General features: G+C 55.7%; 1 protein-coding gene across 3 annotated transcripts in view; it reads left to right on the top strand.

The window, feature by feature from the left end:
• The window catches only part of AGO2 (argonaute RISC catalytic component 2), a 91,666-nt gene that overhangs the window by 48,162 nt on the left and 16,250 nt on the right, over window positions 1-27,254 (top strand). For all 3 annotated transcript variants that reach the window (XM_043879088.1, XM_043879089.1, XM_043879087.1), the window contains 14 exons: window positions 2,541-2,661; window positions 7,548-7,729; window positions 9,365-9,501; window positions 9,966-10,100; window positions 10,749-10,836; window positions 12,255-12,402; window positions 13,085-13,204; window positions 13,348-13,470; window positions 16,007-16,140; window positions 17,691-17,875; window positions 18,908-19,067; window positions 21,088-21,178; window positions 21,647-21,841; window positions 26,051-26,185. In XM_043879088.1, coding sequence (XP_043735023.1) covers window positions 2,541-2,661; window positions 7,548-7,729; window positions 9,365-9,501; window positions 9,966-10,100; window positions 10,749-10,836; window positions 12,255-12,402; window positions 13,085-13,204; window positions 13,348-13,470; window positions 16,007-16,140; window positions 17,691-17,875; window positions 18,908-19,067; window positions 21,088-21,178; window positions 21,647-21,841; window positions 26,051-26,185 — 1,954 coding nt within the window. The remainder of the gene's footprint in view (window positions 1-2,540; window positions 2,662-7,547; window positions 7,730-9,364; window positions 9,502-9,965; window positions 10,101-10,748; window positions 10,837-12,254; window positions 12,403-13,084; window positions 13,205-13,347; window positions 13,471-16,006; window positions 16,141-17,690; window positions 17,876-18,907; window positions 19,068-21,087; window positions 21,179-21,646; window positions 21,842-26,050; window positions 26,186-27,254) is intronic.

The raw sequence follows: 27,254 nt of genomic DNA on the forward strand, positions 1-27,254 counted from the left end.
GCTCAGTCTGTGCAGGGGAAGCGGGGGCCGTGCAGCCTGGCCGTGTGGTTTGCAGCCTGCTGCTCACAGGAGGAAATGTGCACCAGTCCAGGCTTCTCAGAAGGTGGCTTCGTACCCCATAGATCTTTGACTCACTCATCCTGCTTCTAAGTGTTTATCCCAAAGAGATGTGTACAAGCACATCTAATATTGTCATGGCAAAAAGAGAGAGGGAAAAGAGATCGTTTCAAATCACCCCCTGGGGATGGTTAAATAAACACACTGTGGACCACTGTGAAACCATGGACAGCAGTGAAATGGAGCTTCCCAGTATGAATACCACAACCGGAAGTGTAGACAACCATATGGTTTGTCAATGGTATGTTACAGTACACGATGCAGCAACATCCCTATCTCTAGACTTGATGCCACTTTGTATATATAATGACAAGGGAAGGTCTTAAACACACATCCTGGGAAAACAGCAAGCTCCAGAACCATGTGTTTAAAAACGTAATACGTCGTTTGTTTTGTTTTTTAATGTACCTATGTATTTGTGTAAAATGCATAGGTTTGAAGATAATAAGGTTGCTTCCGGGAAGAGATGGAAGTAGAGCTGCTCTGGGCGGACTTAGCGCATTATCCATGTTTGAAATTCACAATGGGAGTGTGTTAATGCAGAAATTTGTGTAATTAGAGATTAACCAAAGAATACATTAAAAATGTTTAGTAACGTATATTTTTATAACTGGAAGTTTGTGTAGCTCTCGATCTCCCTCGCGTGCTTCACTCATCACCCCTGAAACCACGTGTGTTTTCTGTTTCTATGAGTCTCTCTGTTTTATTATGTTGGCTCGCTTGTTTTGTATTCTGTCCTGTCTCTCTGCTCCTTCTCTCATAAGTGAAATGTCTGCATCTGTGGGTCATTTTCTGGGTCCTCGAGTCTGTCTTGAGTTCAGCTTGTCTGTCCCTCCACTGTCTCTGCCACGGTTTCTGCATCCACTGTGTTCTTTTTCAAGAATGTGCTCACTGGCCTTTATCCTTCAATATTTCCAAATACACTTTACAGTTTATTAAATCCTGTCAGATATAAATTAGCCCCTCTGGATTTTTATTGGGATTGAAAGAGTGAATTTGTTTGGGAAGTTGAATATTCCTGTCCACGAATATGGTTTATCAGTTGGTGGTTTTGTTTTCAAGCATCTTATGGTGTTTTCAGTGCCCCAATAAAGAGTCGTGTATGCCCCTTGGCACTAGCTGTCCCCTGTCCCTCATCCCCTGCACACTTGACCATGGGGAAGTCTGCTCTTCATTGTCATAGACTTCACTGGTCCCTTTAGGGAGGACCACATTGGTTTGGCTGATTTACTCCAATCCTGGGGGAGAAAGGAGCCATGAAGGGTGTGGCTTTCTTATTTTGTTCTGCATCTGTGTTTATACGTGAGGTTGTCCCATAATCGCCTCGTCGTGTTTAAGAGAAAAGTTGGGGCGTGTGCCCTCTTAATTCTGTTCACAATAAACTTGAATTCAGTTGGGTGATTTGTGCTTTGAATGTGGGTGGGACATCCCAATAGAGCCATCTGGACTTTGAGTTGACGGTGAAGTCTTGGCCAAGAAGATGGGGTCCTCGCAGCCTGGGGAGCAGTGGTCTGGAGACAGCGTGGAGGCAGGGGCCACCCTGCCGTGGGTGACCCAGGGTAGTGTGTGGGGCGGCGGGTGAGCCTGCACCCCGGCTGTGGGTCGGGGCAGCGGGGTCAGGGTCAGAGCGGCACCAACTGTCCTGGAGGCTTCATACCTGCTGGGCTGGGGTCTCTTGGTGGGTGTCAGAGGCTCGGTGCATTCCTCATGAAGCCAGTGAGGCAGAGGCAGAGGCTTGCGGCAAGGCTGAGCCCCGGCACGCCTCCCCGTCCTCTGCCCTTGACAGAGTCAGGAGGTGGGCGTGCAGTGCTGCTCTGCTGGGAGTGCGGAGAGGCTGGTGGGTGGACAGGTAGGCAGAGCGGGGGGCGAGGTGGGGTCACAGGCCGCTCGGTCCTCGAGCCCCATAGCAGAACAGCTGCTTCGTGCCCGCTGGGTTCCTGCTGCCCGAGGAGCTGACAGCCCCAGAATCTTTGTCGCTTAGAACAGCAAACCTCCGTGTCAGGTTCAGGGTCTTTGTTCCAGAGCCCAGACTGAAAAGGCAGCAGCACCCAGAGCGTGTTCTGCAGCGGGTCACAGAAGCGGGAGGCCAGGCCGCGCCGGCCCCCGGTGTTGTGGGGCAGGAATGCTCTGTCACGGGGCAGGGGCCTCGGCCTCAGGAAGGGGCGCACAGCAAGGGCGTGGAGGGGCTCTCCCGTGTTTGAGCCTCGGGGTGAGTGAGCGTCAAGCACCCAAGGGTCTAGTTTGGTTTCTTGTAGGTGGAAGTTGAAAGTCAGGTTATTATTATTTTTTTTGAAAGTCAGGTTATTAAAATGAGCCACAGGGCTTATAAAAATTGCTTAAAAACCTGTGTCAAAAGAATGTCATCCTTGTATGCCCTTTCCCTGATTTTATTGACGTTTTGCTCAAATTCTGTCTTGTTTCAGGGAAATAGTGGAACATATGGTTCAGCACTTTAAAACACAGATCTTTGGGGATCGGAAACCAGTGTTTGACGGAAGGAAGAATCTCTACACAGCGATGCCCCTTCCGATCGGGAGGGATAAGGTGAGCCCATGGAGGCGGGTTGGGTGGAGCAGTGTGTGAGCGGTCAAGCCTGCTGTCTCTCTGGTCACACACGGAGTCACTTCCCCCAGGGGCAGAGTGCCCCCAGCGGTTGTGTGCTTCACGGTAGGGTCCACAGATGCCACCTTCTGTGGGCTGTGGTTTGCAGCGGCAGAGGGTGAAGTCATCCAAGTCCAGGGAAAGACACCGAGAACGTCCCGAAACCATGAAACTTTTAAATGAGAACCACATATGTGTGCGTGCATGCTCCAGACCAGCCCCAGACAGGAGCCTGCATCATGGGGTGGGTCTGTGACGACCTAGAGAGAAGTGTGTTCGTGCAGGTGTAGACAGGTGCCAATTGGCAGCAAAAGCAAGCGGTCACTTGGCGGTAACTAGCCATTCGTCCAAAGTGATACCATGATTCATCAACCTGGGGTCATGGTTGGATTAACATGTCACCTCTCCTTATTGTCTTTATGCTTGCTGTGGCTTTATTTAAAAGGCAGTATCCCTTCTGCCTAGCACCTGCCACTTCTTGGCACATCTTCCAATCAATGGGCTGCCCTGCTTTGATGATAGGTGTTGTTTGTAAGGGAGGAAAACCGAAGATGGCGTGGAAATCATTTTTACATGTACGGGTGGGGGAGGGGAACAACATCAAAAAACAAACAAGTAATTGAACAATTATCCCAATAAGAATGTAAAAGCTGATTCCCTTCAGGAATGATGTACACAATTAGCCTCTTACCAAAAGAGTCTCTGAGAAGGAAAATAGCTCAGAGCTTAGAGGATCTGAGATCTGAGGCTACTGCCCTGTGACCTGCAAGTTCTCTGCAGACAGGACATTGTGGTTTTGCTTCTGCATTTTAATGATAACCTTAAAATGACTAAGCTCCTCTGCTGGGCTGGATGGCCAGCAGGGCCTGTTGTTTCAGCTCCCAGCGGCATGGCTGGGAATTGCGGTGCTCTGATAGGAGGCCTCCGTTAGGACTGAGGCGAGGCGGAGCAGTGATGAGGGCCCCTGAGATAATAGCCTGCCTCTCACCAGCCCTGCCTGGCTCTGGGGACCAGATGCCAGCTGGTCAGCTGAGCAGAACCACCTCTTGCAAATGAACATGCTCTCTGCTTTTGAAATGGGACTTCCCTCGTGCTCAGGTGGGAAGGAATCTGCCTGCAATGCGAGGGACCCGAATTCAATCCCTGGAGACGGGAATGGGTGGACCTACGCAGTCTTCTTGCCTAGAGAATTCCATGCAATCTGTTCCATTTGAAGTGTGTTAGTTACAAAGTTTTACGTTTGATTTGCACATTTGTTCTTGTTTAAAGTTGTATAAGAAAGAAAAGCCTAAGGCGCTTACTCACAGTGTTGTCTCTTCATGTTTATAATTAGGTACTGGGGGGCCTGAGGAATATTTCCTTCAGAAGGGGTGGGGGAGGACGTGTGGTGGTCAGAGCTGAGAAACGTCGTTGTCGACGTTGACACAGGGCCGGGGTGGTAGTGGGTGCGAGCCAAGTGCCTTCCTGGCCCCAAGTAGTGGTGGCGCCTTGGGTGAGCTGCCTCTCCTGCCCCCCTGTGAAAGGGGAGGTGATGTGGCAGCCACCTGCCAGGGCCCTGTGCCCCCACAGGGAGTGAATGCACCCTGAGAAGGCTTCTCCACTGTTTGTGTTCCCCCGCAGCCCTGGGGCCTCTTTAAGTGCTGGTTCTGGTTCCAGGTCTGGGGTATCTACAGCTTTAAGCAGCTCTCCTGGGTGATGCCCACGCTCCTGGCCCCAAATCATGCCTGGGGGGCGTCAGGGTTTAAAGTACTTAGTCACAGCGCCGGGAGCATAGCACACACTTAGCAGATGCTAACAGTGACGGTTGCAGGTCTGAGGGTTCACCTCTGTCATCTTAACCGCTGTTGTGTGGGGTGTCCGGTGCCCACAGCAGCACTTTGGACGTTTCACCAGGTCTCGGTGGGCGCTTTGCATGTGTGCTCATTTGTGTCCAAGTTTTTGTGATCCCATGGACTGTAGCCCGCCAGGCTCCTCTGTCCATGGGATTCTCTAGGCAAGAAGACTGGAGTGGGTTGCCGTTTCCTCCTCCAGGGGGTCTTCCTGACCCAGGGATCAAACCCACGTCTCCTGCATTGGTAGGCCAATTCTTTACCATTGAGCCACTTGGTGTCTCTTAGCTTGAAGCCCACCCATCTTCATCCTTTCCTCAAGTGGGCTTAGAGAACCTGGCCACAGCCTCAGGGTCTGGTTGGGGTGGAGTCTCCAGATTCCAGACCCCTCCTTCCAGTCACCTGTAATATCTGTCACATATTTGCAAGGTGCAGAAATTCACCTCTTCTGTTTGGGAGCTCATGTGAGATGCTACCCTTTTCTATTCCCGTACATTCACATCTTGTAGCAAAGTGTCGTCTTTTTTTTTTTCTTCCCCTTTTATGTGTGCTCTTTTTTCCATACACTACTTTTTTTTTGCATCACAGGCACTTGTGTAGTAAGAGAGGAAATCCTTTTATGTCCCCAGTTGCCCTGAGTCTGCTGGCAGCTGCCCGGGGTGTCCACACCATGCCCGGGGCCCTGACCCCGGGCGGGCAGCTGTTGCCCTCCACTCCTCATCTCTCCCGCCAGCCCTCCCTCCTCCATGCCAACCCCGCGCTGGCTGAAAGCCCCCCGCATGCCAGGCCTGCCCTTCCCTTCTCTGTGCAGGAGACGGGGAGCTGTGCGGGCTGCTCGCCATGTAGGTGTCCCTCCTGCTCTTCTTCAGCAGGGATGCGACATGAGTTGCAGCCGGGAGTGTGTTCGCTTGTTGCCCGTGATGCTTCCCCAGTGGGTCTATAGACGTCTGGGCGAGCAGTGCTCCCGGCCCACCCGGTGCTCCTCCAGCCGCAGGGCAGCTCCAGGCGGGACCCTGCTCTGTCACCCCGGTGATGCACAGATAGGAAGGACCCAGCGTGTGACTTCCGTCTGTCCACAGAGGTCGGCCCTCGGGGCCGTCTCCCGTTTTCCAGGCCTGTAGTGGTGCCTCTGCTGACTGCCCACGGTGAGAAGGTGGCGGGAGGCGTCTTCCTGGTCATGGCTCCCGTGCGCTGGTGCCCTCGTGTGCACGGCGTCTGTGATCCAGGGGGCCGCCCGCTGTCCCGCGTTATAGATGGCATCCTGGAGGAGCCCCCTGCCCAGGTCAGGCTGCAGGGGGTGGCCTCTTGAGGCGTGTCTGACATAGAATGTCACAGAGTCTGGAGCTTCTTCCGTTCCCTTTTTGCCGGGGACCGAGAGGAGGCTGGTCTGGACTCTGCTTGAAAGCAGGAGGACCTCTTCCTGAAGGGAAATGCCCCTCTGAATCCCCCCTTGGTGTGATTATAGAGGCATTTCTGAAGAATGACCTTAACAGGCATCTAATTTAGCACCAGTTCCCGAGCATGGCGGGCGTGATGTGCCCGCTGGAGTCATGTGTGAGGGGAGCAGGTGTGAGTCCCCGCCCACCTGCTGGCCGAGCTCTGCAGCCGCATGCGGTCTCTGCCGGCCGCACTCACACCTCCCCTGGCTGCCCCCACAGCCCCCGTCCTGACGACTCAGGCTAAGCTGATGCTCTCTTGACGGCTTTCATCGGCTGTGTGCGCGCCCTTAACATGTCCTCTGTCTTGAGACAAATCTTACCGTAGCAGCCTCTGTGGCTAGCTGCTTCTGTTCAGTGTCAGGTGCTTGAGATCCGTCCACTGGGAAGAACGGGCTCCTTTTCACGCTCTGCTCATCCTTGGCCGGAGCCCGGGCCGTGTCCAGTTTGGGGCCTGCGTGCATCCTAGGCGTGCGGGGCTCCATGAGTTCTGGTTGCTGCTCTGGGGTACCTGAGCGGGGGTGTCAGTGCAAGAGGGAGTGCTCCCCGAGGCTGGGGTGAGCGGAGGGCTGGTGCAGGCGTTGGGGGGGTGGTGCGAGGGGGTGAGAATGAGCCCCCAGTCATCACGTGTGCGTGGCAGGGCCCCTGACACCAGCCCCCGTCTGCCCTTTCATGGTGGTGATGGAAGCTGCTTTCTCTGCCTTCTTGGCCCTCGTGATGCTGGTCCCGCGGCACTTTTGTGCGCAGGTGGGCACAGACAGCCCTCCAACAGTGTCATGACCTGTTTGCCCGGGGCCAAACCATCCACCACCATCCACATCCTCCTCTCACTGTGGTCTCCCTTAGCAACAAGTCTAATCCAGCAGAAAGGTTGGGAATGTCCGTCCATCTCGATCATTGTCAGTGTCTTGCTCTGTTTTCTCTCGAGTCTGTTCTGAGAAGGCTTGTGCTCATGATTTATTCACTGCAAAACTAGCTTATGGACTCAGAGACTCAGGAAACAGGAACCCCCCCGCCCAGATCCACTGCAGTTTTCTCAGTCCCACCAGAGAAAGAATAACTGCCCAGGACCCCCAGAGAGCTGCCCACACCCCCTTCCTCTGTCCCAAGAGCAGCCTTGTTTGTGCCTGTGTCCTGCTTTCCCCGTCCTGGGGTTTCCTTCTCTCAGAAGCTGCCCCAGCCTCCAGCGGTCCTGGCCACTGGCTCTGGCCATCACCATGTATCTGGTCAGGCTTGGGAGGCATGAGACCTCCGGGCGGGGGGGCGGGCATGCCCATCCCCGTGCATCTGGATGAAGGACCGGCTGAATTTCCCTAACCTCAGGTGTTCTGGAAGCCAGCTGGCCCTGGGAGGGGTGTGGATCCTTCCACACGTAGACCCACCACCCCCAAGCGAGGTCTGCGCTCAGGATCTCCCTCTCCGCCCTGTGGAGGAGCTGAGCGGGGCTGAGTGGGGAAATTTGCGCGGAAACTGTGCTCGGCTGGCTTGGCCACAGGGAGGCACCTTTCAGGGAGGCTTCCTCAGAAGGAAGCATGAGTAGCCGTGTGCTCGGGTCCCCTCCCAGGTGGAGCTGGAGGTCACGCTGCCGGGAGAAGGGAAGGACCGCATCTTCAAGGTGTCCATCAAGTGGGTGTCCTGCGTGAGCTTACAGGCGTTACACGATGCACTTTCGGGGCGGCTGCCCAGCGTCCCCTTTGAGACGATCCAGGCCCTGGATGTGGTCATGAGGCATCTGCCGTCCATGAGGTGAGGACCGCCCACGGGGTGGGGGCTGGAGGAGCAGGAGGGTCTGCCTCCAGCGCCCCCGTTTCCTGAGAATGTGAATCTGCTCTCCCAGGATGCGCTGGGCCTGGGGGTCAGGGTGGTGACACACACAGGCTTATCAGGCGAGGGCAGCAGCAGCGCCAGCCAGGAACATGAGCTGGCGGGGTCTCAGTCAGGCACGCACAGCACAGTCCCACCCGAGGAAGCGTGACTGCCCAGGCCTCCCTGGGAGCTGCCCTCACCCCCTTCCTGTGTCCCGAGACAGGCACACACTCCCCATCTCTGGGCGCAGTCGCTCCACCCGGCACATGCACGGGGTCCCGCTTCTTGGGCGCCCGCACGCCCATGTTCCAGCTCCATGCTCAGTTGGCCTGTGCCACATGGAGGAGCCTCTCAGGACCATGGAGGCTTCCCACTTTGGCTCTATCCTGTGGGGCTTTTTCCCCCACTAATCAGCACATTTGAACCTGCCGGGACAATTGGGACAGCTTGTAACTGACCAGATGGAGGCTCAGAGTTGCATGGGTCCCCATGCGGGAGCTTGGGCTTCTCCGGGGGTCGCCTCTTCCTTCCACATGTGTCCTGCACAGTGGGACCCCAGGAACTGGTTTGAATGATTAAGTAAAAGAGGGAACATTTGAAACTGAAATGAACCTCTCAACTGCACTCTCCCAACCCCGACCAGAACTCTTAAGATGTGAGTGTAAGAGGAGGCGCCTTGAAGGGCCGGGTGGGTTTTTACAGGGGGCCCTGCTCTTCTGCGGACAGAGCAGCCTGTCCCTCAGGGCAAGGGTCCCCTCCCACCCCCAAATGTAGTCTGTCACTGCTTGAAACTGTTGCTGGGGGGAAGGTAGGTAGGTGAAAAAAACAAAAAACAACTCTTAAGGGCTGTTGCCAAAATGTCAAATCCATTTATTAAATGAGCAGCAGGAATTGCTGTGATTTCCTGCCCCCCCCCCGCCCCCGGAATTGCTTTGAATTAATCACCAAGTTACTTTTATCATCAGGAGGAAAGTCTTTGGGGAAAGTGGAGAAAGAGACAGGATGAGCACGTCTGTGGGGCGGCAGAGAGTGGGCCGTGTGTCCTGGTTGGCGGCTGCGTCTGCAGGCAGCGGGGTCTTCCCTTGGGGACCCTCAGCGATGCCATAGCCACTGACTGCTGTCCTGAGAGTGTGGGGGCCTCCAGCTGGCCCCGGGAGGGGTGTGGGTCTTTCCACACGTAGACCCACTACCCCCAAACAAAGTCTGAGTTCAGCATCTCCCTCTCCACCCTGTGGAGGAGCTGAGTGGAACGGCTGTGGCCCGGGGGCTTGGTCTCTGAGAGGTCCTTGGCCTTCAACGCCAGAGGCCCTGAGGCCCGGGTGGGGCCTGTCCAGCTGGCTGACCGTGGTCACCTGAACCCCTGCCCGCCCCCCCAGCCCCACCCTCCGCCCGAGAAAGGTGTGAAGTGCTGGCTGCAGGCAAGGCATCGAGGTGGGAGGGTCCCACGGGAAATGGAGGCAGGACCAGGCCACGTGCCCTCAGCTCTCGGGGGGTGTTCTCCCGTGTGTTCCCTGCGTGTGGGACATCCACAGGGTGCGTGCCTCCTGGCACCCCCAGACGAGGCTCCCATTGCAGGTACACCCCCGTGGGCCGCTCCTTCTTCACGGCATCCGAGGGCTGCTCCAATCCTCTGGGCGGGGGCCGAGAGGTGTGGTTTGGATTCCATCAGTCTGTCCGGCCTTCTCTCTGGAAGATGATGCTGAATATCGACGGTAAGCAGAGCCCCGGTGCCAGGGCGGGGTTCAGGGGGAGGGCCCCTGAGGCCAGCTCCACCCGCACCTGCTGGTGCACAAGGGCAGCAGCACTCAGGCTTGACCGTCGGAGCCTCTGCGGGGCCCGCTCCCCAGGCTCCCGGCTGCCCCTGTGTTGGATAAACTTCAGCGAGATGGAGGCCAGGAGGTGATCAGAAACTGCCAGAAAACCCACGGCTTGTGGCCGTCAAGCCCAGCTTTACTCTCAGAGGGTGACCTTAGCCTCTGCCAGCACCTAGCGCTGCCCTGGCTGGAGTGGGCAGTGGCAGCCTGTGCTCCGGTGCGAGTCCCCGCTGCGGGTCCGCTCCACGGGCAGGGCCACGGAGGCCAGGTGCCCTCCCGCCTGCCGGGGGCTCAGCCGCAGGAGGGGCTGCGCCAGAACCCAGTCACACCTGTGCTCCCGTCTCTTCTCTTCCCACCCACAGTCTCGGCGACAGCGTTCTATAAGGCACAGCCAGTCATTGAGTTTGTTTGTGAAGTCTTGGATTTTAAAAGTATTGAAGAACAACAGAAACCTCTGACAGATTCCCAAAGGGTCAAGTTTACCAAAGAAATCAAAGGTAAGCAGCTGCCTGCCTCAGGCCCGAGGGCATATGGCCGAGGGGGCCCACGTTTCTCCTTGGAGGTGGGGGCAGTTGACATCAGACTCGTCAGCACGGGGACAGGATGGCCCATGGCGTCCGAACGTGGAGGAGAGCGGCCCAAGGTTGCAGCAGGACATAACCAGCGTCTCAGAAGTTTCAGAACGTTGGCTCCTCACCACTTGGGGTGTCTGTACGCATCAAGCCTGGTCTCCACTTGAGGAAGTGCAGTCCAGCGCGCTGTGGCCAGGCTGGGTCCTCCTGCCTGCCATCTGGTTGCTGGAAATGCCTCAGAGCCCGGCCCTTGGCACCTGTCCTTCCTGGGGGTGTACAGAGGCCAGCAACAGGGCTTTCTGCTAAGAATAACCCCGCAAGAAGCACAGAAGGCCATGGGCGTGGACACCACGCTCTCAGCGGAGCCCCGTCGTCTGTTGTCTCTGAGCGCAGGCCTTGGGCCTCACCACCCCTGGGCCAGGGGGCACCCCTGCGGGTGAGATGGCCCAGCCCCAGGCCCTTAGCGTGGGTCTGCGGGTGAGGGTCCCCTGAAAGCCAAATGGTCTTTGGTGGGGTGTCGCAACAGGTCAGGCCTAGTCTTGATGCTGAAGCCCAGCCGCTCTGTGTCCTCAGGTCTAAAGGTGGAGATAACGCACTGCGGGCAGATGAAGAGAAAGTACCGCGTGTGTAACGTGACCCGGCGGCCGGCCAGCCACCAGACGTAAGTCCCTTCAGACTCCCCCTAGCCACCAGACGTGAGTCCCTTCAGACTCCCCCGGCCCCCGGACGAGAGTCACATCAGAGTCCTCCGGCCCCCCGGATGAGAGTCCCTCCAGACTCCCCCAGCCCCCGGACATGAGTCCCTCCAGACTCCCCCTAGCCACCGGACGTGAGTCCCTTCAGACTCCCCCAGCCCCTGGATGAGAGTCCCTTCAGACTCCCTGCAGCAACTGGACGAGAGTCCCTCCAGACTCCCCCAGCCCCTGGACGAGAGTCCCTCCAGACTCCCCCAGCCCCTGGACTAGAGTCCCTCCAGACTCCCCCAGCCCCCAGACTCGAGTTCCTTCAGACTCCCCCCAGCTCCGGCCTCCTCTGTCTCTCAAAGTCCAGACTCTGCACTGTGACTTCTGGAAGTATGCCTTTGGCTTAGTCGATTCCATACTTCACGTTGTGGGATAAAATTGTGAAATTCCTCGTGTTTGGGGCAGGAGTGGGGGTGAGATGGGATATGGTGGGGGTGGGTGGGGGGACTCCTCGTCAGTTTTCCTTGAATATTACTGGCAAAACAAGGGCCTTTTGGGCTCATCTTCCAGCCCTCTGCACTGAGCAGGGGCCTAGGGGGTAGTGGGCATGAGTGTTCACTGCCTGGACTCAGGCTGTGCCTGGCGCCCCGTCACATCACAAGCAGTGTGGGGTCCCTGTCGAGGTAGTAGGTGTCTTGGCCTCACGGGTGCCCTGATGCCTAAGCCGTGTGGCCCCCTGGAGGCCTCCTGGGTCTAGTGAGGACTTGTTAGTTTATTTCGTAGTCGTTCCAGGAGAAGCGCCTGGTGTGTCGCTGGGCACTGGTTATAGCAGGGCGCCCAGGGCCCCGTGAAGCAGGTGGCCACAGTGAGCCTGCGTCCTGGTCCCTGTGCCCGGCACCTTTGGCCCCAGCCCAGCCTTTGGCCCCTGCCCAGCCTGTGTGACCGCAGAGGCCCGAGCTGACACAGTTCATCCCTTTTGCTGCCCTGTCTGGAAGGTCTCGGATTCTCTGGGGCAGGCTCTTGGAGCACGCAGCCTGTGAACGACTTTTGGAGTCGGTGCGAGGCGGGGCTGGGACGCGCACAGACCGTTCTTCCCGGCTTTGTCTTTGTCTGGATCCTTTCCATGTCCCCTAGATGTAGGTGTCTCTTGTGATTACTGCATATTGTGGGTGTAGGGGTATTTTCCCCTTTCCGACTCTGGAAATGAAACACAATTGTGGGACTTGGGGATGTTCCTGATGGACCCAGAGGGCGCAGTTTGGTTTTGACTCCCAAGAGATGCTTTGGATGCTCCTCCGCCTCCTTCACCCCTGAGAAAGCAGACCCAGAAAGGCTACGTGAGCAGGTGTGTGGCCCGGGGCGGGCTCTGAGCCTGAGCAGTCTCTCTCTCCCCTAGGTTCCCGCTGCAGCAGGAGAGCGGGCAGACGGTGGAGTGCACGGTAGCCCAGTACTTCAAGGACAGGCACAAGCTGGTTCTGCGCTACCCCCACCTCCCGTGTTTACAAGTCGGACAGGAGCAAAAACACACCTACCTTCCCCTGGAGGCAAGCCCCCGCCCTCTGTCTCTTTGGGCTGGGCCCAAACTTTGTGACTCCCGCCACAGTGGGACCTCGGGCAGGTTCACAGACGTGGTCCAGCCTCAGTTTCCACATTAATGAGATGGGTTTGGTAACTCACAGGATTCGTGTGAAGGTCGGGATCATGTGTGTGTGTGCCCAGCAGGCCCCTGGCACAGGAAGTCTAAAATCCACTTCTGGTTTGAAAAATCCTTGCCTGGGAAAAGATCAAATGCTGAAATGGAGACGCGAGTTCTAACTATTTTCTGTTAGTGTTTTAAATTCTCCGTGCTTGCCCAGTGGCTCGAACATCTGGGCCATGGTTGGGTTTTTCCCATCTGTGTCCCTTCCCAGGCAGCCCTGCCTACGCCCCCTGCCCCCCGTCTGAGGACGGGGTCCACACACCCGTGCTGAGGACGCACGCCCGCCCGCCCTGCAGCTGTGTTGCTTCCCCCACGCAGTTCCCAGGCTGTGTCTGTGTTACACCGAGTTTCCTCGGGGGGTTCTGCTGTGGACCGGAGGGCCTCCTCGGGGCTGCCGTTCCTAGTGGATCTCAGGAACATATCCCCACCCCCCACCCCCCACCCCGCCCCTCTAGGGTCTGTGCTCAGCCCCAGACCCTCCCGCTCCCCCAGCCCACTGCTGACCCAGCTCTTGCGTTTCCTCGCAGGTCTGTAACATAGTGGCGGGACAGAGATGTATAAAAAAGCTGACCGACAATCAGACCTCAACCATGATCAGAGCGACTGCCAGGTCAGCCCCCGATCGGCAGGAAGAGATTAGCAAGCTGGTGAGCGTCCCATCGTCGGTGCAGGCTTCGGGTGGGGACAGGGTCCCCAGGCATGGCACCCTGATGCTCTGGACAGATGTGGCTTCTAGAAGGAAGCAAAGATCGCCCCCCGACTCTGAGCCTCTTCTCTCTTCCCTTTCAAGATGAGAAGTGCCAGTTTCAATACAGATCCATATGTTCGTGAATTTGGAATCATGGTCAAAGATGAGATGACAGATGTGACCGGACGGGTCCTCCAGCCGCCCTCCATCCTCTACGGGGGCAGGGTAGGTGGTAGGCTGGGCGCGGCCGTTCTGTGGGTGTTGGGAGTGTGTGACGGAATGCTGACAGTGAAGCAAGAGCGTCCAACCCCCTTCCCCACCCCCAGAGGTGTAGACCATGGTCAAGGTAGAGTTCTAACCCCCTTGCCTGCCCACAGAGATGTAGACCGTGGTCAAGGTAGAGTCCTTCCTGCTCCCATGTGAACCTGTAACAGCTGTCGGGCTTCGTAGAGGACTGGTTTCCTTGACCCTTTAAGGTTTCCTGAGTCCCCCTTTTACTTTTCTAAAGGTAAACTTTATTATCCCACCAAACTTTCAAAAGCATCGTTCTTTGTCTGAGGGGGACGCAGTCAGTGATGAATTGTTATCCACCAGTTTCCTGCTGCTTCTCTGCTTTCTAACTGTTGTTTGGGTGGTATTTGGGAACAAGTACCTCAGTTTAGTCACAAGCACAATTCTGTTTTTGCACATTTGACCTCTGGCTCTGGTCAGTATGATCCTGACCCTTGAGCCCTGTAGGGCTCATGAGAAATTCTTCTTTTCTCCTGGGCTTTTCTCCAGCAAGGTGGTGGGTAGGCGGGGGGAGGTGGAGCGCAACTTCAAAGGTCACAACTTTAGGAATTCCCTGGCGGTCCAGTAGTTAGGACTGGATACTTTCACTGCCGGGACCTGGGTTCAATCCCTGGTCAGGGAACTAAGATCCTACACGCTACGTGGCCCCCACAAAAGAAGAGAAAAGCAAAAGTCATGGTGTTTGTCCATTAGGGAGCACCCATGGGAATCTGCGTTCCGCCTGACTTGACACTGTTCCACCTGGTGGAGTGGGGCAAGCTTTCATTTTGTTTTGTTTGCAAGTTTTCCCCTTTCTTATTTTAAAGTGCAAGTTGTATGTATAAAAATGTTTAAAAGTTCAAAAAATGCAAAGAATTATAGGGGAACATACCTCTTTTTTCGCCACATCCCAGCTGATCTCCCAGGAGGCAGTTTTCTTTGTAAAATCACCCTGAGGATTATCCTTGCGTTTTTTTTTTTTCACTCCTTCCTGTGTGCATAGCAGTGTATTAAATACAGTTCTATACCTTGCCCTTTTTTAACTTACTTTTCTCTTAGATCACAAGGAGGTCTTGGAGTGCGTCTGACACGGGGCTCCCTCATTGTTTTAGAGAGTTGCTAGGTAGTCCCCTGTTGGTGGGGTATGCCCCCCAGGCCGTGGGTGTTTGGGGCTGCTCCCTAATCTCTGCAGGAGGCCTCCTGGCTCCTTCTCAGCCCCCTTGTGTGCCTGGGAGCCCCGACACTGGCCCTGGGGCACCTTCCTGCCTTCCTGCAGCCCAGCGGGGAGACGGATTCCCCTTCGCACAACAGAGGGAGTGAGTCCTGGTATAGCCAGGACTGCAGATCCTGTGTCTTTAGTGAAGGCAGTAGGTGTCTGGAGAACAAAACAGCTCTTTAACCTTGCAGAGGATTCGAAGTTTTTCATGCTTCTAAATGAACAAACTTTTCAAAATCTCTTAAACATTTTCTTGGAAGCAAACACTTCTCATCACCGGCCCCATGCATTGTCCTGTCAGACACAACATTAAATGTCCCCCAGAAACGTTCCCTGATGTCTGGAGTCTGACAATAGCCCACACATGGTGGTGGCTCTCTTTCTCACAGGAGGAGGCTGGCCAGAGCAGGGTACCAGTTTAGGAAAACATATGAAACAGAAACATTCCTTAATGTTTGATTTTTACCATATCCTTGTATCACTTCAGTAAGAAAAATAAAACAGTGACAGACAGAGTTAATGACCACAGCTCAGACACGCCGTGTCCCTCGGGGCCTCAGGCCCGCAGGCCCCACTCCTGCCAGCAGCCCTTCCCCGCCACCCCTTGAACTCCGGCCTCGCTTGGAGGCAGCTCACAGGTTCCCTAGGCGACAGTCAGCGTGGAGACCTGGTCCTTTCTGGTGGAGAGACGACAGAATGAAGCGGATGCATCATCCGTTGTTTCTGTTCTCCAGTGGGAGTAGCCTGAACAACGGCGGGCAGTGGGGAGCAGGGCACAGGGGGGCTGTGACTCGGTCCCCACCGGCTGGTCCGCCCCCAGGCGTGGGGCTGGGAGAAGCACCCTACTTCTGTGCCCTGCCCTGGCTGGTCCTGGAGGAGGGAAAATCCTTGGAAACTCCTTTCTGAGACAGGGGGCCTTCCTGTTCCTGCAGGCTACCTGTGAGGGTGGGTGGGGCTCTGGGCCCTCCCTGCTCACCTGCCCACCCTCTCTCTCTGTCTGTCCTCCAGCAATCCTCTGCCCAGTTCACCTCCCCCACCCCACCTCCCTGTCCCTGCATCCTTGGTCTGTGCATCCGTCCGGCCCTCCTGGGAGCACCTGGCGGCCCCCACAGGCCCCCACAGTGCGGGGCTGCGCAGCGCTGGAGGCTGCATACAGGCTCGGCCCTCAGCCTCAGGAACTGCCCTCTGCTTGGGGCCCAGGTGCAGTGGGGACAGTGACAAAATCCAGGTCAGAGGCCTGTTTTCTCCTCACTCTGAACGTCTCGCCATTTGCAGAATAAGGCAATTGCCACCCCTGTCCAGGGCGTGTGGGACATGAGGAACAAGCAGTTCCACACGGGCATTGAGATCAAGGTGTGGGCCATTGCCTGCTTCGCCCCCCAGCGCCAGTGCACGGAGGTGCACCTCAAGTAAGGCTGCCTGGGGGGGTGTGGGGACCGCGGGGAGGCCTGCTCTGCGGGGCCCTGAGGGGAGGGCGGGGCTTGGCGAGGGCGTTGCCCGGGGTGGGCCTGGTCAGGAAGGGGGAGCTTTGCTTCTCAGACTTGTTGTTGGAGTGAGTGTGCAGAGGTGCAGCAGCCTATGTGAGAAACGGAACAGTAAATGAGGAGCAAGTGTACGCTCAGTCGTGTCCGACTCTGCGACCCTGTGGCCTGTAGAGTCCATGGAATTCTCCAGGCCAGAATACTGGAGTGGGTTGCCGTTCCCTTCTCCAGGGGATCTTCCCCACCCAGGAATAGAACTGGGGTCTCCTGCATTGCAGGAAGGTTCTTTACTAGCTGAGTCACCAGGGAAGGCCAAATATACTGGAGTGGATAGCCTATCTCTTCTCCTGTGGATTTTCCCGACCCAGGAATCGAACCTGGGTCTCCTGTATTGCAGGTAGATTCTTTAGCAGTCAGGCCCAATAAGTGTACAAACTAGAGGCAAAGGAGAAAGTTGTGTTCACTGAACTAGCACTGTTTTTAAAAGCACTTTAGATTCATATTTCTGTATCAGGCCAGCCTGACCCGGTCGGTGTCAGACTCTGAAAGCAGCCAAGACCTGACGGAACGGAAGGCATGTGCCTCCCGCCTCCCTTGGGCAGGAGCGGGAGGGGCCCACGGAGCTGAGAGTCGCCAGTGGGAGTCTGAGCGGGCCTTGGTGTCCCAGGGAGCTGCGGCTCTCGGTGTTCTGGAGAGCTGGCATGAGGGCCGGAGCCCTTTCTCCTGCACCGCTGGCAGAGAGCGGGGAGGGCCGGGATGTACAGTCTGGTCTCAGGCCGCCTCCCCCGCTTCTGTCTGGGGCCCTTGTGTCATTTCTTCTGAGCCAGATGGCCCCAGGGCAGGTGCACTCGTGGGCGTAGGCACAGATACGCGCTCATGGGTTTCTTTAACTGCACTAATGTGCTGGAGGTTGGGCGCTAACTGGTGGGGTGGGTCGGCGTGTCCTTGCTTTATTGTAAAAGGCTGGGATGTTTGTATCCCTGCGCTTAAAATAGAAGCTGTGGATCTGTCTCCCCCGCCCCGCCTGTGACGGCCGCAGCTGCTGGTGCTACTCGTAACTGTGGGCTCTCTTGTTTTCTCCCATGACCATGTCATCCGAGTCCAAGCTGTGCGCGTGGGATAAACCGGGGGAACCCAAAGGGACAGTCAGCTCATGGCTCTCCTTGCCCTGACAGTGCTTGGCGTCTGCGGGCAAGTGAGCGGCAGCTGCTCATGCCCGACTTTAAAAGGGCAGCCCTGTCGCTGCCTGGGAGGGTCACAGCTGGTGGGGGCGGCAGGGCCACGACGTGGCGTCTCCTGTTTCATCGTGACTTTTCAGGGGCCTGTGTGCTGAGCACGCGGGCCGCCTCCGTGCATTGTCTTGTTGAAACAGCCTCGTCTTGGGCTTCAGCGGGGACTCAGAGCTCAGTGAAAACAGCTTGGGGTCTGGATCGTTGGCACTCTGGGTGGTTCTTCACGTAACAACTCTGCTCCTCCAGGTCCTTCACGGAGCAGCTCAGAAAGATCTCAAGAGACGCGGGCATGCCCATCCAGGGCCAGCCGTGCTTCTGTAAATACGCCCAGGGGGCGGACAGCGTGGAGCCCATGTTCCGGCACTTGAAAAACACGTATGCTGGCCTGCAGCTGGTGGTGGTCATCCTGCCGGGGAAGACCCCCGTTTACGGTAGGCCTTGGTGCTGCTCCAGCCCCGGCCCTACGCCGCACCCAGGAGGGGCGTGTGTCTGAGCGAGACCAGGTGGTGTCTGACTGTGGCCACGCACATGCCCAGGGCCACCTGGGCAGTCTCCTCTGAGGACCCTGTTCCCTGCGACGGGCGTCCCGAGGCGGGGTGGGATGCGGCAGCCATGCAGGTGCCTTGTCCGCTGCCGACACAGACTTGGGCTGGATGAGGACCTGCCTCGCAATGTGCACGCAGTAATCCTTTGGGGGGCGGGAGCAGTCCTCAGCTCCTGTCTGGGACTTGGCCCTCCTCTTGTGAGCCGTGCCATCTCAGAATCCTCTGGGATTTGAACAGAGTCCTTTCTGCCAGAAAGCCGGTTGTCCTTCCACCCCGCTCAAAGTTACCAAGCCCTGGGATGGAGTCCCAGGCCCTGGTGGGGGAAGCTCCCGGGTATAGACAAGCGATGGTGAGATGGGGAGGTGGGTGTGAGTGTGTCTCCTGGAAGCCCGGTGGGAACCGGAGGCCCTGTGCAAGAGTCTTGTGGGCACACGGGGCAGAGGGGAGAGAGGCACGTTGGCTTGCTGACTGGCTTCCCCGTCTCCTATGGGCTCTGCATCCAGGAGTGGGAAGAAACCCAGGTGACTCTTCTCCCAGGGTCACCCGTCCAGGGAACAGTTGCCCACTCGCTTCACAAGAGAACCCAGAATGGAGGGCGTGTGGGCCTGGAGAGCGCTTTGACGTCGGGTTTGCATTGGCCAGGGACTGAGGATTCAGGGGTTTATATTTTTAACTACTTGAGCATTTGCTTGCTGTCCTGAATGCCTGGCTTCCAACCTGGCCCCGCGCACACTGCCCTGTCGGCCTGGAGAAGTTGCAGAAACGCCCCTGACTGAGAGCGGGCCTCCCCGGGCCAGTGGGGGATGCCCTGCAGCTGACATGGAGCTGGGTCCCGGGCTTGGCTGCGTGTGTGGTGGGCGCGTGGGGTGGGCAGAGGAGTGCCGGGGAGCCGTGCTGAGCACCCCCTTCTCTCGGCAGCCGAGGTCAAGCGTGTGGGAGATACCGTGCTGGGCATGGCCACGCAGTGCGTGCAGATGAAGAACGTGCAGAGGACCACGCCGCAGACCCTGTCCAACCTCTGTCTGAAGATCAACGTCAAACTGGGCGGCGTGAACAACATCCTGCTGCCACAGGGGAGGTGAGGCCGGCCCTCCGCCGTGCGTGGGGCAGCTGGGGCGGCTCTGCTCAGCTATGCCAAGCGCTGTCCCGGGCTCGGCAGGTGCAGGAAGTGAGTAGGATGAGGGTCTTGGCTGCTCTGGGTCTTGGGGCCCAGGGCCACTAAGGGCGGTGCCGGCCCAAGGAGAAGGGCCTTCTGACCCCAGCCAGAGGTGGGTCCCGCACGTGAGGTCTGGCAGCTGCGGAGCCAGTCAGCTGCAGGAGACAGCTGCCGCACCAGCGCCCCAGGTGCCCAACGGTGAGCTCTGGGACGGGCCTTCAGAGCAGGAGGCGGCGCTGTCGGCCATAGGCCAGGGCCAGGCACTGGGGGCTGAGCAGCGGAAGGGCGAGGCCTCATGGGGAGCTGGCACTGGGGGCAGGGCTCTGTGGACACCGGGGCAGTCTGCTCCAGAGGGTGCAGGCCATGCAAGGGCCCTGGGGCAGCCTGCCTATTGGGAGCAAGGTGGTCGTTCTGCTGAGAGACTGAGGGGCGAGCCTGTGGGGGCCTGGCACTTGCTCTAGGGGAATGCAGCCATGGGGGGAGGTTCACAAGTGCAGATGTAGCCCCACTGACCTTGTTCTGAAAGGCAACCCCAGCTCTGGATAGATAGAGGGGCCAGGCCTGCCGGCATTGTCCCAGGAGAGCGGCTGGTGGGAGCTGGGCCGGGGGTGCCCAGAGCTGTGGGTGTTTGGTGATGGAGCTGTCAGGCTTGCTGAGAGGATGGGTTTGGTCTGTGAGTGGAAGAGGAGAGTCTAGATTGGTCCACCCTGCGCTGCGGGAGCAATGAGGGGGGCAGGGGGAGCGGACAGAACCTGTGCTGGACAGACTTGTTCAGGGCTCCTCATGTGCGGGTGCTAGTTAGAGCCTCTAGGCTGGAGAGAACCCCAGGGTGCGGTGTAGATAGGAAGGCCGGCCAAGCCTGGGCCCTGGGGAGTGCCGGGTTGGAAGGTTGTGGAGGCAAGGCGACAGCTCTGGAGCCTGGGAGGGGGGTGGTGGGGAGCCCGTGAGTGGCCGCCACACGGCACCGACCCTCCAGGTGTGACGAGGTGCGAGGCTCGGCCACGGGGCTGGGGGACGTGTGCAGTTGCAGGTGACCCTGCAGAGAGCAGTCCTGTTGCCATGGCCGCACGAGGCCCGGTCAGGGAGGCAAGAGACGGGCTCAGCTAATCCCAGAGCTCTGCCACAAGGCGAGCCAGGGAGCCGGGGGTAGAGTGATGTCCAGTGGCCGGTGTGGTTCTGCCAGTTCAAGGTGTGAGTCAGAACTGCGTGTGCAGGTGCGCCCGGGACCCATCACAGGAAGGGGGGTGGGCAAGAGGAAGAGCCACGGGACCTGGGGGCGCTCGGCGCAGGGCAACTGGGCAGCACGTGAGTCCAGGAGGAGAGAAGGATGAGGCATCGAGAAGGCCCCCAGTTGCACAGCTGGCGAGGCTGGGACCCACCAGCTGTTGGAGAACCGGGCCCCCAACACCGCCTCTTTGGGGTGGCGACTGCCGGAGTGTGGCTAGCATTGAGAAGACCCTGGGAGAACAGCCTAGCTCCGTGCTTCCCCACTGGGACACATTCATCACCCCCCCCCGAGAACATGGGGCTGCGTCCGGAGACATTGGGTGCCGGGTAGAGAGCTGCGGCTGCCAGGCGCCCTGCAGTGTGGCCACAGGTCCAAGGTCGGCTGGCAGACGTGGACGCTATGGGCGTGATTATCTTGGAAACGTTTGGTCGTCTCCTTGGGGAGATCCCTCCTGTGCCTGGGCCCAGCCTCAGCGGCTGTCCGCACCTGACCACCCTTGTGCGGTGTACGCGCCACCTGCCCCGTCTCCCGCACTGGGTCACTCTGAAGCAGATCTCACACTAAGCCTCTGTCCCCGTAAGGTGTTCTCTTGTCTGTGCCTGAAAGATAAGGAGTCTTTACAAGCAGAGCCCCAGAGTAGTGCCGGTGCCCGTGTCCTGAGAGGTCCGGGCGGCGTCCCCAAGCCGCAGCCTCTGACGCTCGCTTCCCCCACAGGCCTCCGGTGTTCCAGCAGCCTGTCATCTTTCTGGGGGCGGATGTCACTCACCCCCCAGCTGGGGACGGGAAGAAGCCATCTATCGCTGCCGTGAGTATCGCTTCCTGTGGTCCCTCTGTCCATGTATGTTCCTACCTGTCCGGCATCTCTGTGATTGTTGGATTAGCAATGAAAGTGCAGCAGGTCGGCCCAGTGCGGTCCTGTGCCCAGCACACTCACTGGTTCCTGCTGGCTGGCACCTGCAGGCAACTGCTCTCAGGCCAGCGTTCCTGGGGGATGCTCTCACTGCCGGGGCTGGGAGTCTTGGGGTGCCGTGTGTGGCCGTGCGCCTGGCTTGGGGAAAGCAACGTGCTTGGTGGAGTTACACACACTCAGCCTCGCCAGGGTCACCTCTGAGCTGATGTAACTGAGCCGCATCCGATGAGAAGCAGAACAGGGCTTCTGAACAGTCGTTGAGTTTTTTATTAGGTCCCTTGGGCAAACTTACATTCTTGGGGACGCATTCATAGACACCAGGGCCGCACACACGGAAGATGCTGACCCCGCGCCGCCCCGCAGGTCGTGGGCAGCATGGACGCCCACCCGAACCGCTACTGCGCCACCGTGCGCGTACAGCAGCACCGCCAGGAGATCATCCAGGACCTGGCGGCCATGGTGCGCGAGCTGCTCATCCAGTTCTACAAGTCCACGCGCTTCAAGCCCACCCGCATCATCTTCTACCGCGACGGCGTCTCCGAGGGGCAGTTCCAGCAGGTGGGCCGCCGCCGCGCTCCCTCCGCCCTGCACTTCCCCGTCCCTCTGCAGGATGGCGTCTCGGGTTTCTGTTCTGCCCCCGGGTTTACCTGGTCACCCCGTGGTAGGGGTGGGGGGTGCGGGGTGGTCAGGACCCTGCCGCAGGACAGGAGGAGTGGTGGGGGCGGGGGCAGGGGTCAAGAGAGGCCAGTCCAGCAGGTTCGGTCCAGCACGCACCAGCCAGGGCCTGTCCCAGCTCCACGCTTTACCTCCTAGGCTGTGGGGAGTCTCTGGGCTGGGGGACCCGTTCTGGGGGCCACCTCTTCAGGGGAGAGGAGAGCAGACACAGGGGCCAGCATCCTTGTACCCCAACCCCTGGTGCTACTCAGAGGATGGTAGGCGTCACAGTAGGTTTCAAGGTGGGAACGCTTCTATTTTCAGTTCAGTTCAGTCGATGAGTCATATCTGACTCTTTGTGACCCCATGGACTGCAGCACACCAGACTTCCCTGTCCGTCACCAGCTCCCTGAGCTTGCACAAACTGATGTCCATCAAGTCAGTGATGCCATCCAACCATCTCACCCTCTGTCGTCCCCTTCTCCTCCTTACTTCAATCTTTCCCAGCATTAGGGTCTTTTCCGATGAGTCAGTTCTTCGAATCGGGCGGCCAAAATATTGGAGCTTCAGTTTCAGCATCAGTCCTTCCAACGGATAGTCAGGACTGATTTTCTTTAGGATTGACTGGTTGGATCTCCTTGCAATCCAAGGGACTCTCAAGAGTCTTTTCCAACACCATAGTTCAAAAGCATCAGTTCTTCGGCATTCAACTTTCTTTATGGTCCAACTCTCACATCCGTACATGACTACTGGAAAAACCATAGTTTTGACTAGACAGATCTTTGTCGGCAAAGTAATAGCTCCGCTTTTTAATATGCTGCCAAGGTTGGTCATAGCTTTTCTTCTATGGAGCAAGCATCTTTTAATTTCATGGCTGCAGTCACCATCTGCAGTGATTTTGGAGCCCAAGAAAATAAAGTCCGTCACTGTTTACATTGTTTCCCCTTCTATCTGCCATGAAGTGATGGGACTGGATGCCATGATATTTGCTTTTTGAATGTTGAGCTTTAAGCCAACTTTTTCACACTCCTTTCACTCTCATCAAGAGGTCTTCAGTTCCTCTTTGGTTTCTGCCATAAGGGTGGTATCATCTGTGTATCTGAGGTTATTGATGTTTCTCCCAACAATCTTGATTCCATCTTGTGCTTCATGCAGCCCAGCATTTCGCATTATGTACTCTGCATATAAGTTAAATAAGCAGGGTGACAATATACAGCCTTGCCATACTCCATTCTTTATTTGGAACCAGTCCATTGTTCCATGTCTGGTTCTAACTGTTGCTTCTTGACCTGCATACAGATTTCTCAGGAGGCAGGTCAGGTGGTCTGGTATTCGCATCTCTCTAAGAATTTTCCACAGTTTGTTGTGATCCACACAGTCAAAGGCTTTGGCATAGTCAATAAAGCAGAAATAGATGTTTTTCTGGAACTCTTTTTTTGCTTTTTCAATGATCCAATGGATGTTGGCAATTTGATCTCTGGTTCCTCTGCCTTTTCTAAATCCAGCTTGAGCATCTGGAAGTTCTCAGTTCATGTACTGTTGGAGCCTGGCTTAGAGAAGTTTGAGCATTACTTTGATAGAGTGTGAGATGAGTGCAATTGTGCAGTTCGAACATTCTTTGGCATTGCCTTTCTTTGGGATTGGAATGAAAACGGACCTTTTCCAGTCCTGTGGCCACTGCTGAGTTTTCCAAATTTGCTGGCATGTTGAGTGCAGCAGTTTCACAGCATCATCTTTTAGGATTTGAAATAGCTCAGCTGGAATTCCATCACCTCCGCTAGCTTTGTTTGTAGTGATGCTTCTAAGGCCCACTTGACTTCACACTCCAGGATGCCTGGCTCTAGGTCAGTGATCACACTGTTGTGGTTATCTGGGTCATGAAGATGTTTTTGTACAGTTCTTCTGTGTATTCTTGCCACCTCTTCTTAGTATCTTCTGCTTCTGTTAGGTCCATACCCTTTCTGTCCTTTATTGAGCCCATCTTTGCATGAAATGTTCCCTTGGTATCTCTAATTTTCTTGAAGAGATCTCTAGTCTTTCCCATTCTGTTGTTTTCCTCCATTTCTTTGCATTGATCACTGAGGAAGGCTTTCTTATCCTCCTTGCTATTCTTTGGAACTCTGCATGGGATGGGAATATCTTTCCTTTTCTCCTTTGTGTTTAGCTTCTCTTCTATTCTCAGCTATTTGTAAGGCTTCCTCAGACAACCATTTTGCCTTTTTGCATTTCTTTTTCTTGGGGATGGTCTTGGTCACTGCCTTGTATACAGTGTCACGAACTGCCATCCATAGTTCTTCAGGCACTCTGTCTATCAGATCTAATCCCTTGAATCTATTTGTCACTTCCACTGTATAATCGTAAGGGATCTGATTTAGGTCATACCTGAATGGTCTGGTGGTTTTCCATACTTTCTTCAATTTAAGTCTGAATTTGGCAATAAGGAGTTCATAATCTGATCCACAGTCAGCTCCCAGTCTTGTTTTTGCTGACTGTATAGAGCTTCTCCATCTTTGGCTGCAAAGAATATAATCAATCTGATTTCCATATTGACCATCTGGTGATGTCCATGTGTAGAGTTGTCTCTTGTGTTGTTGGAAGAGGGTGTTGGCTATGACCAGTGCATTCTCTTGGCAAAACTGTTAGCCTTTGCCCTGCTTCATTTTGTACTCCAAGGCAAAACTTGCCTATTACTCTAGGTATATCTTGACTTCCTACTTTTGCATTGCAGTCCCCTGTGATGAAAAGGACATCTTTTTTTGGTGTTAGTTCCCCAAGTTCTTGTAGGTCATCACATAACCGTTCAACTTCAGCTTCTTCAACATTCATGATTGGGGCATAGACTTGGATTATTGTGATGTTGAATGGTTTGCCTTGGAAACAAACAGAAATCATTGTGTCATTTTTGAGAGTCCATCTAAGTACTGCATTTCGGACTCTTTTGTTGACTATGATGGCTACTCCATTTCTTATAAGGGGTTCTTGCACACAGTAGTAGATATAATGGTCATCTGAATTAAATTCACCCATTCCCGTCTATTTTAGTTTGCTGATTCCTAGAACGTTGAAGTTCACTCTTGCCATCTCCTGTTTTATCACTTCCGATTTGCCTTGATTCATGGACCTAACTTTCCAGGTTCCTATGCAGTATTGCTCTTTACAGCATCGAACTTTACTTCCATCAGCACACATCCACAACTGGGTGGTGTTTTGCTTTGGCTCCATCCCTTCATTCTTTCTGGAGTTTTTTCTCCACTGATCTCTAGTAGCATATTGAACACCTACCAACCTGGGGAGGTAGTCTTTCAGTGTCCTATCTTTTTACCTTTTCATACTGTTCATGGGGTTCTCAAAGCAAGAACACTGAAGTGGTTTGCCATTCCCTTCTTCAGTGGACCACATTCTGTCAGACCTCTCCACCATGACCCGACCATCTTGAGTGGCCCTATACGGCATGGCTCATAGTTTCATTGAGTTAGACAAGGCTATGGTCCATGTGATCAGTTCAGTTAGTTTTTCATGATTGTGATTTTCATTCTGTCTGCCCTCTGATGAAAAAGGATAAGAGGCTTGTGGAAGCTCCCTGATGGGAGAGACTGACTGTGGGAAAAACTCCCATGTTAAACCTGAGGAAACTGGGGATCACACAGGTTTTGTGGCTTTGATAGCCACAGGCTTGCTTGGTGGTGGAGCTGGGATTTGGACTTGGCTCAGCACCTAAACTAGTGGAGTTTGTTTGCTTGTGTGTTTTTAAGTACATTCTCTCCAATCCAGAAATAAGTTGTTGGATTGATTTGTGTGTGTGTGTGTTTCCCACCATGCCTTCATGTCCACTGTGGATGGTAGCACTTAGGACATTCCAGACACCGTGCTCTGCCTGTTTATGCATTATCTAACCTAAGCCATTTAACCACGAAACCTGGGAGCCATTTGCTCCATGATAGAAATGAAGAAACAGGCTCAAAGAGACAGAATCACAACAGCTAACAGCAAGCTAGTGGAGCTATAAGACTTAAATATGTATCAAACATATATGTGATAAAGGGAGTCATTTTAAGGTAACGAGAGGCCCCAAAACTTAAGAGTCCTCAAGCATGTCCTGCTTCCTTTCCGCAGGTTCTCCACCACGAGTTGCTGGCCATCCGTGAGGCGTGCATTAAGCTAGAGAAGGACTACCAGCCAGGCATCACGTTCATCGTGGTCCAGAAGAGACACCACACGCGGCTTTTCTGCACAGACAAGAACGAGAGGGTGAGTGTCCCTGGGCCCCCCCAGCCCCATCCACCCTGCCCACCACACCCAGCCCGCCCCGCCGCACCCAGGGCGGGTGGCACGGGCGGCCCAGGTGTAGGCGCTGGGGCAGGGCTCTCCTCAGCTTGCAGAGCAGCTGCAGCCTGTAAACCCCGCAGGCCTGCGATGCCTCTGGGGGGGTGTCTTTTATCCCACAAGGCAATGACCAAAGGTGAGGCTTCAGAGCTGGTGAGCAGCTGTGGTCCTAGACAGCGTGGTGTAAAGGATGAGGTAGAATGTGGGGAAGTGGGAGCCCTCAGGGCACCTGGGGTGCTCCTGCAAGGGGGCCTGGGAGCTCTCCAGGGGTCCAGGCTCTCTTATGCCACCTGGCTACTCCAGAATAAGAGTTGTGTGTGAGCAGGAGGCTTGAGACTTAAAGATGTGACTGCTGAGAATTGTCCACAACTGAGGAGAGATAGGATTCCTTAGATTAAAAGACTGTTGCTGTTCCTAAAGTAATCCACACCTAGACACATTGTCCTAAAACTGCATGGTGTCAAAGTAGCTGCATAAGAGAAAAGACCTCCTAGAAGGGAAGGACATCAGGTCAGACTGCTCACCAGCAGGGCTGGATGTTGGGGGTTAGTGTCCACGCAGAGCAGTCCCCTGAAACCACCTGGCACCGCAGCACCAAACATGCTTCTGGCCTAAATGGAAGACATAATGCAAATTGAGAGTTAATAGTGAGGAAAAGGGACGGTCCGCCGAAAAGACACGACTGCTCTAAGCGTAGATGTACCTCAAGCCATGGTCTAAAAATATGTAAAGGAAAGAAGATGAAGCTCAACGGGCAGAATTTCAGGGAGAAATTGACAAACACACCACCAGAGAGGTCTGTTTTAACAGACCGCTGTCAGAAAGGGAAACAGGTACAAATCAGTCAAGACTGAACATGGGAAGAGTGGAGGAAATAAGCTGGGCAGACAGAACCCTGCCTGTGATGGCCGAGCTCACGCCTGGGGCTAAAACACGAGTTGGCCCCGTCCCAGGTCACAGAGGAGGTCTCACAAGATTGCGTCTTCACCCTTCT

Source organism: Cervus elaphus, chromosome 21 (genome assembly GCF_910594005.1).
Source record: "Cervus elaphus chromosome 21, mCerEla1.1, whole genome shotgun sequence".
Classification (NCBI taxonomy): domain Eukaryota; kingdom Metazoa; phylum Chordata; class Mammalia; order Artiodactyla; family Cervidae; genus Cervus; species Cervus elaphus.